Source organism: Buceros rhinoceros, unplaced genomic scaffold (assembly GCF_000710305.1).
Source record: "Buceros rhinoceros silvestris isolate BGI_N320 unplaced genomic scaffold, ASM71030v1 scaffold8738, whole genome shotgun sequence".
In the NCBI taxonomy this organism is placed as follows: domain Eukaryota; kingdom Metazoa; phylum Chordata; class Aves; order Bucerotiformes; family Bucerotidae; genus Buceros; species Buceros rhinoceros.
The window spans coordinates 35,573-44,501 of record NW_010425079.1 but is presented as its reverse complement, the minus strand read 5'-3'; the positions used below and the strand labels follow the sequence as shown (position 1 = coordinate 44,501).

General features: G+C 54.3%; 1 protein-coding gene across 1 annotated transcript in view; it reads left to right on the top strand.

The window, feature by feature from the left end:
• Positions 1-8,775, top strand: part of MGAT4B (mannosyl (alpha-1,3-)-glycoprotein beta-1,4-N-acetylglucosaminyltransferase, isozyme B) — a gene marked incomplete at its 5' end in the record, with an annotated part of 15,354 nt that extends 6,579 nt beyond the window's left edge. The window contains 10 exons of the mRNA XM_010141010.1: positions 495-608; positions 1,035-1,110; positions 1,476-1,590; positions 2,349-2,479; positions 5,424-5,531; positions 6,506-6,699; positions 7,099-7,177; positions 7,631-7,718; positions 8,387-8,499; positions 8,752-8,775. Coding sequence (XP_010139312.1) covers positions 495-608; positions 1,035-1,110; positions 1,476-1,590; positions 2,349-2,479; positions 5,424-5,531; positions 6,506-6,699; positions 7,099-7,177; positions 7,631-7,718; positions 8,387-8,499; positions 8,752-8,775 — 1,042 coding nt within the window. The remainder of the gene's footprint in view (positions 1-494; positions 609-1,034; positions 1,111-1,475; positions 1,591-2,348; positions 2,480-5,423; positions 5,532-6,505; positions 6,700-7,098; positions 7,178-7,630; positions 7,719-8,386; positions 8,500-8,751) is intronic.
• Positions 8,776-8,929: the final 154 nt, after the last annotated feature.

Here is an 8,929-nt window from a genome sequence, read left to right as displayed (position 1 = left end):
CTGGCTGTCCTAACTACAGCACAGCGGTGGTTTAAGTAACTTATCAGAAATGCATAACATAATCTCTGCAAAATGGCTTTTAATTACTGATGCATTTGGAAAATCTCTAAATGCCGGTAGTAGCAGCAGGTCCTTTCCTTGGTGTGCCAGTCTGCAGGTCTCTTTAATCCCGCAGAGAGTATGTGGTGCTGGTGGCTGAGCTTTAAAGCTGACCCGCGTGTGCGTGCGGGAGGGAGGAGGGATGCTGGTGGGGAGCACGCAAACTATGGGGCTATTAGAGACCGTGGGAGGGAGAAAGCAGCTTTAAAACTCCATGGCAGTCCCTGCTGATGGCCTTTGGAGAGCCTGGAAGAGCACTAGCTGCTGGGGAAGTTTTCCCTTAGAGGCTGTGGTTTTTGTTTGGTTCTGCAGCTCACTGTTTACCCTGTGATCTGGCCTGGGAAATGGTGTGTCAGACATGGGGGGATTTGTTTACTGCTGCTTTTCTTCTGCAGATTCCCAAAGGAAATATACTCAGGTCTCCTGGAGGTAATTTCCCCGTCTCCACATTTCTATCCTGATTTCTCCCACCTGCGGGAATCCTTTGGAGACCCCAAGGAAAGAGTCAGGTAAGAATCAATGATGCTAAAAACAAGCAAACCCTGAATTAACTGCAGCATGCCCCCCGACTCCAGCGAGGAGAGCTCTTCTGCAGGGCCAGGCGAGGCCCTAAACCTGCTTGATCCAAGAGCTGGAAGGATGTGGTGGGGGTGTATGACCTGGTGCCCGCTTTGCAGGGCTTGCCTTGGGCTGTGCTGTTTCCATCACTAAGCGAGGGGGTCATTTTAACCCAGATGAAACTCATCTTGGAAGTCCCTCTGTTTTCCAGTAACTCTTAACTGACCAGTTTGAGGCCAAAAGGGAGAGGCCACTTGCCATCTCCTCCTCCAAGAGCTGTGTCACCTTGTCAGCTTAAGCCCAGCCTTGGCTGGCTCCCCTGAGCAGCCCAGTACCCCAAGAGAGATCGGTGAGCCCATCACGTTTGTCTCTTGCAGGTGGAGGACAAAGCAGAACCTTGACTACTGCTTTTTAATGATGTATGCCCAGTCCAAAGGCATATATTACGTGCAGGTGGGTTTGGGGCTGGGGGCGGGGGGGAGCTGGGGGGACCAGGGAGTTTGCTGTGGCTCATACCCGGCTGCACGCGGGCAAAGAGCATGTCCGGTTGTGTGATGCAGCGGAGGGGGAGCAGATAGGTTCAGAAGTTGGATTTCTAAGATGCTTTAGACTCGGAGACTTCCCTCCTGGGGAGGGCAGGAATCCTTGTTTTGTTTACCTGTTAATTGGGTGAGAAAAATCTGCTTGGAGCATCTTCCAGAATAAACTAGACCCGTGCCAAAGCTTTCCTCCTGTCTACGGTGTGGTTGCTCTGCACAGAGAGACTCTTCCTGGAACCTGGGTGCGTCATCGGCACTGAGTGTCCTTTCCTCTTGCAGCTGGAGGATGATATTGTGGCCAAACCAAACTATCTCAGCACGATGAAGAACTTTGCCTTGCAGCAGCCCTCCGAGGAGTGGATGATCCTGGAGTTTTCTCAACTGGGGTTTATTGGTAATGTTCTCCCCCGCTCACCCCAGTCCCACCAGGCACGGGCACAAGTGCCTGCTGGTTCTTGCAAGCACTTACACTCATGGTCCAACGAGTTGTCCCCTCAAGATGGTAAAATACTTGGACTTGCTCCCTCCCTCTTTTGGCAGTGTCTCTTGTGTTCGCACAGGGAAGGAAGGTCCTCGCAGCCAGTACTGCTGGTGATACTCACTTTTAGTAAAAATAAACCCAGTCGGTGGCCCAGCCAACAGCTTGGATGTGACCAGTAGCTTTTAGACTGGATGGGATTTGGAGTTGCCTAAGAGTGTGCAGAAGGAAGTTTACATCAGCACAGAACTATTTTGAGAACGGCAGTACGTGGTTGCAGTAGCAGCTCGATCTGTTATTTTGGATACTGGTTTGACTGGCTTAAAACTTGTAGTTTTGGGGGCAGGAAACGGTCTGTCCTGCAGCTGTCTGAATGTTTTCCATCCTTATTTCTCCCTGCTGAATGGAAGAGTTTCAGACCTTTTGATACTGTTGTGACCTGTGAGACACTAATGCTTTCTAATTCTGCGATGAATATTAAACCCAGAGCGGTATTAGCAACCCCAGCAGTACCGGTACGTGAAACAGAGCTGCGTGCTCTTCCCTTTACGTAGAGAGATGGACACAGCCAACTTCTGCAGCCCATCCTCTCAGGTTTTTTTCTTTCCAGCTCTGGCTCTTGTCCATTTCAGTCTGTAGCTGCTCTCTCTTTTCTCTCTTTCTTTGTGATGTAGGAAAGATGTTCAAGTCCCTGGATCTGAGCTTGATCGTGGAGTTCATCCTGATGTTCTATAAAGACAAACCCATTGACTGGCTGCTGGATCACATCCTTTGGGTGAAAGTCTGCAACCCTGAGAAAGATGCAGTACGTAAACACTCCCTGTCACAGGGAAACCTTCTCTGGTGTGTGGGCTGTGTCTCCAGAGGATCTCTCCTGTGAGCTCTGGTGCTAACGGACTCTGCACCGAGCTGTGCCGTCCCTGTGGAGTGTGCCGCGGGGTGTCCTTGTGAATTGTGTAAGCAAAGACCTGGCAGTTCAGGCTTTTGTAGTCTGCAGCTGCCAGAAAAGACATTATTTCTGCATCTGAGCACTAACAGGGTATTCCTCCTCCAGTCCCCAAGGAGAGGAGCCATGCCCCATTCTTCTGTGGTGTTTCTCATTCCGGTGTGCTTCTCTCCCTGAAGCTGTTCCCTGCTTGCTGACTATAACCCCAGAATAACCCTTTGGCTCTGGGCTCGTGTGCTGTACCCGCCTGGAGCGCACACGCAGGCTGCCTGGAGAGCTCACCCCAGATGATCCAAGAACAAGCCCGCTGTGCGTAGCATATCCAAATGAAGCCAGAGCATGCAAAGCTCTTGTCGGGGTTTCTGGGAGAGTGCAGAGAGGTGAAACAGGCTCCATTTTCATTCTGCCACCTCGCTTGTGGAGCCGTGCCTGCACGAAGCCTCTCAGACAGCAGCACAGAAGCCCCGGTGCCCTGTGGAGGCTGTGTTTGAACTCTCGTCGGCGGCAGCAGCGAGGGGCTGAAGTGAGTGGGAAGGGCAGAGGAGGAGTGTGTGTGACAGCACATGGAAGATGAGCTCACCACCAGATACTCTCCTGTCTCCTCTCTGAACATCCTGTATTTGCTCACACGCTCTCCTCCCCGGGCAGAGAATGAGCAGCCGAGTCCCAGTGCAGAGCTTGAAGCCAGTCGCTTAGGACAGACCCCATGGCCACAACTACTTTGCGGTGGCAAATGCAAGAGCAGGTGGTTACTGTAGGGATAAATACTGTTTCTGTGTGTCGTGGGGCACAGGGCATCCTCAGGGCTCTGCTGAATCGGGGCAAGGATGTGGTTTAATTTGGTCCAGGCCCTGGCAGCGGCTGTGACAATGGCTCCAGTCCCCCATGTGCAGCAGGACCAGTCTCAGATGAAATCCGTCGTGTCCTCTGGTGTGCTCAGGTGTGACACAGCGGTCCCCAGGCCTGTCCGGCAGCTCCCACATCCACCTCCACAGGGTCCTCACATCCACGGGCGAAGCCAGGGATGCTGGATGCAGCTGGGAATAATGTTCTTCCCCTCCCTCCCCCCCCACTTTAAAATCTTCAGCCTGAGCATTGATTAAATGCAGATCCTGCTGCACAGGATCGTCTTCTCCTTTGCTCTTCTTCACTCATCTTCTCCCACCTGACGGAGCCAAGGTTTTCCCAGTGGAAACCGCAGACCTCTTAAACGTGTTGCTTTTTAAAAATTAACCTACTTTCTGTGTAGATTTCTGGCTCCTTTCCCCCACTGTTTGCATGATTAACTCTGCCCAGCGCCCTTTCAAACACGACGTTCCCTTGTAAATCCCACTGTGCAGAATCAAATTGGTAGCGGGGAGGATTTGTCTTTTTGATTGAAAGTTTGTTTGACCTGAGCTTTCGGTAAGTGCTTTGCCTGCTCTGGATATATTCTGCTCTTTCTTTTTTAACTAATTTTAGATTTACCTGGGGTAGAGCTGTGTGAAAGGATGACCTTCTTACCACCAACTGAGCTGTTGCCCCTCCTGGCTCGACTGAGCCAACGCTGCTTTCAGCAGATGCTTCTTTAGCAGATGGGGGAAAGGGGAGAAGGAGAAAGCTGGAGATGCTGTAGCTCCCTTCATTCCCTTTCCTCCTGCTCTCGCCATCCGGAGGGAGGTCAGAGCTGACGGGGTTGCATCTAGGGCTGCTGGCAAGGAGAAGGGTCTCTCCCATTAGCATGGCGAGTTTTAATTTTCTAATGTAACGTGAGCTGGATTAGGGGATTATCTCCTCTGCAGCTCGCAGGGGTCATGCCTGGAATTTTCCAGCTCCCAACACGGTGGCGGGTGGGCAGCCCGTGGTGGGGGCTCGGTGCGGCTGGCTTTCCCCATGTGCCCTGCCTGGAACCAGGCAACCAGTGACACGGTGCCCGGCAGCAGGATTTCTGCTGGGGTTTCTCCTGGGTGGGAGGTTGTGAGAGCAGGTGGTGCTGGCCGTGGGTGTGTGTGCATTTCTTTTCTTGGAAAAAACAAAGTCAGAAAACAAATGCCCTCTCCCTCCAGTTTCTAACCCTGTATTTTTGTCCTGCTCCCCCAAACTGAGAGAAATGAGCCATTTTTACAGTGTGAGTTCTTGTCTCCACTCTGTCAGGGTTTTTCGCCTTTGTCCTTTATTTCCCCTCCATCGTCTCTCTCTCCCTCCACTCCATGGAAAATGTCTGGCTGCATCAGAGCTGCATCCCCAAGTTTATTGGCACGGTGCGATGGGCGTGAAACAGCCGAACGGCTGTGACAGTGGCACGTGCCGTACATCTGCTTCACACCGCCTGCCAACAAACCCAAAACTGCCCGGCTGAAAAGAGCCCGCGCTTGCTGCCTGCTCACGTGGGCTCTGAATCACCCCGGCACTTACTGTACCTTCGGCTAGCGGCGATCCCGAGCTCTGAGTCGCGGGAAAAAGGCTTTCCCAGTAAGCCGCGGACAAAAGAAACTAAATTCTCTGGCTGTCCCTACCTGGCAGCAGAGCGGAGGTTTGCTCAGCGTTTGCTAAGCCGCGCTTGGCAAGGAGAGATTTGGTATTAACCGTGAGTGCTGCGGCTGTCCAGCAGCCCTCGGCGGGCGAGCAGCTGGAGTCCCCGGCAGCTTCTTCCAGAGTGCAGTTAAAAGCCCTCCTGACAAATTACAGCCAAAAGGACACAGAGAGGCATCGATACGGCGAGGCAGGGGTGTTGCCGCTCCTCCTGCCTTGTCTAGTGCTCTCACGGGTCACAGTTGGCTGCAGAGGTTTAAGCCTGGGGCACTGTGGGTTTGTCTCATTTCAGAAACACTGTGACAGGCAGAAGGCAAACCTGAGGATCCGCTTCAAGCCCTCGCTCTTCCAGCACGTGGGAACACACTCCTCCTTGGCTGGGAAGATACAGAAGCTGAAGGTGGGTACCAGCTGCCTGTCCAAGGCCATCTGCCTCCCAGCAGATGGCCTTTATGCCAGACCTGGTCTGCAGGTACCTGGGGACTGGCTGCTTTTGGGGTAGGGACATCAGCGACAGCAACTGGTGGGATGGTGGCAGCTGAATTTCGGTGCAGTGGTTGTGTTTTAATCTGAATTACAGTGAGCTAACGTAGCTACTTCTCAGAATGGCAGGCACATGTACTAGGAGTTGCTGCAAACTTTTAAGCCTTGGTACTGGTCCTGGCTGCCCATCCTGAGGGCAGAACCATGGTCTGGGCAAGTGATTTCGAAGCATCTACTGAAAAACCCTGGAGAGATGACTCCTGGGTTGGTCTGACTTCCTTCCCACCACCCTCCTTGTTCCTGGGATTTGCTAATAGGCGAACCAGAGCGTGCTGTGTAGGAGCTTAAAGTGTGTGTGTGTGTGGGTGTGTGTGTGGGTGTGGGGGTGGGGGTGTGTGTGTGTGTTTAAACAACAAATTCAAGCTCCCACAGGTATGTGCGGAGTGTCCCCGGGCTGTGCTCGGTCCTGTGTCTGTGCATCCCCAGGTAAAGGGGTGGTATAATCCCGTCTGTGTCGCAGCACAGTGCCCGTCAGGCCACTGTGTGCTGTCATCAGCCCCCCAGCCACCTTCTCCTCAGCTGGAAGGACTGTCTGCAGAGCTCCTGGGGCAGAGACACGCATTCGGGGACACGTGGACAGTGAAAGGCTTTTTGGTGCCGGATCAGCCTGCAGAGCAGTGGTGCTTCTCCATGCTGCCTCTCCTGAAGTTGGGTCCTCCTGGGATCCAGCCCTGTCCCCTGTCTTCCCCAGATCATTTCCATCCCTCATCCTTCTGTGCTCTGCAAATCAAGAGCCGTTGATTTGTGGAGCTTTGTGGCTGGGACCCCTGTTCATTGTGGGCAAGAGCAGCTCATGACCCTTTTCTGTCCTTTTGTTTTGCACCCACCAAGGACAAGGACTTTGGCAAGCAGGCCCTGCGGAAAGAGCACGTCAACCCTCCTGCGGAGGTGAGCACCAGCCTGAAAACCTACCAGCACTTCACCTTGGAGAAGGCTTACCTGCGGGAGGACTTCTTCTGGGCCTTTACTCCTACTGCCGGGGACTTCATCAGATTCAGATTCTTCAAACCACTCCGCATCGAAAGGCCAGTGCCTGGGGGACGGGCAGTGGGGTGACAGGCTGTGGGGACAGCCTGGAGCATGCGGTGACACTTTCCTTTGACTCTTCTGTCTCACGTTGATTTTCTTGCCCAGCTCCTGCTTGGCTGCCCAGCAGGGAGGAGTGGAGCTCTTCCAGGGGGGGATAACTTGACTGGGGTTTTTCGGTGGGGCCATGTTTGGTGAAGCCCTTTGCCTCCCTGTGCTTGTGAGCAATTCGGGACGTAGCTGCTCTGCTGCAGAAGGGCTCCTTTCCAACCCCCATGCCTGTGGGCTTTTGGGGCCAGTGCCTGTTAGGCTGAGCAGATTGAGGGGTCCGCTGGGCTGAGCTCCTCATGTCCCGCCTCGCTCAGTGTGGCTTTCCATGGCTTTGGTCTCTGTCACAGGTTCTTCTTCCGCAGCGGGAATATTGAGCACCCAGAAGACAAACTCTTCAATACGACTGTGGAGGTTTTGCCATTTGATGTGAGTGTTTTATTGAGAATTGAAACAGGGGAGGGAAAGCCAAAGAGGTTTGAGAGAAGGGAACTGCTTAAAGCTGTCAGGAAAATCTTTACAAGACTCAAGAGCCTTTGAGAGGAGCCTCTGGGAACCAGGGAGGTCACACCTGGTGTGGCAACACCTCAGGAGCTGGGATGCTGCGCTGCGCAGTCACTGTGGGAGCCGTCCCTGCCTGCGGAGGGGATACTCAGAGGGGTGGTGTGGCTGTGGAGGAGGGGCTGGAGCCACGATCGAGCAGTGAAAGCAACAGCATGAGGGCAGCAACTGTCCTCGTGATTTGGGGCAGGAGGCTTGGGGTGCCAGGCAGGGGGACAAGGTGCCAAGGGCTGCTGGCGAGGGCAGCTCTGGGGTTGCCGCTGTTGGGTTTTGGGTGTCTCTTGCCGCTGGCCTTGCACAAAGCTCCTCTCCTTCCCGCAGAGCCTGCAGTCAGACAAGGAAACCTTGCAGGAGGGAAGAGGCACAGTCGTCAAATACCGCAGGACAGCGGATGGCTACATCCAGATAGGTGCAGAGGGTGCGGGGTGGTAAACAACTGCCCCCGGGTTTGGTAACGCGGCCCCATCCTCGCCTTCCAGCGAATCGAGACCCTTAGTGCTGTTTGCTTGGCACAGAGTAATTTCTGCTTGCCAGGAGCCAGGCTGGAGCAGGATTTAATTGTCACTGTCTCCTCTCCCCTCTTAGACTAGGTGTCCTTTTCAGATAGTTTTCAGTCCTACATGTCTGGTTGGCTTTGCTCAGAGCTGGGACCAAATAATTCACATTATCCATTTACCTAACCTGGTTTTAAAATAACCTCCACTGTGGGCTGTTCCGTGCTCTCCCTCCACAGCCTGTCCCGGTGCTCACACCACTTACAGCTCAGACTTTGGCTCCTGCCACCTGAGCTTGTTTTAGAGCTTGTCCTGCCCTTAGACAAGAAGAGGGAGCCTACAGGGACCCGCTGATATGTGGTAAAGCCCCAGTGGGTGTTTTGTTTAGTTGATTTTTTTTTTTTTTTGGTCCCCTAAGTGTAGCACTTTGCACCGTTCTGACACCCATGCTGCTGGTTTTCAGCCTGTCTCGTGTTGGGGAGCTGTGGGCAGGGAGCTGCCATGGCTGCTTGTGGTCCCTTCGGGGTGGGGTGCTGGATGCCAGGGGTCCATCGTCACATCACCCACGTGCTCTCCCCGCCAGGCTCCTTCTCCAAGGGCATTGCAGAGGGAGAGGTGGACCCATCCTTCGGGCCGCTGGAGGCCGTCAGGCTGTCCATCCAGACGGACTCCCCAGTGTGGATCATCTTGAGCGAGGTACGATGGGCTTCCTCAGCAGACGGGGCTCACCCGGGGCTGTCCAGGCTCCTTCTCCAAGGTCATTGCAGAGGGAGAGGTGGACCCATCCTTCGGGCCGCTGGAGGCCGTCAGGCTGTCCATCCAGACGGACTCCCCAGTGTGGATCATCTTGAGCGAGGTACGATGGGCTTCCTCAGCAGACGGGGCTCACCCGGGGCTGCCCGCTGCCTCCTCCCACTTCGCGCTGAGCCCACCCTTCTCTTCTTTCAGATTTTTATCAAAAAAGCAGAGTGAAATGGGTGTGAGGAAGGGTGGACATACGCTTGGATCCCCAGTCCTGCTCCGTCCCCTCCCGCTCCCTCCTCCCCGTGGCGCCTCGCCCGGGCACAAGGACAGCACAGACCCGGCTGCCAGGACCAGCCTTGGCAAACGAGCTACCCGGGCTGAC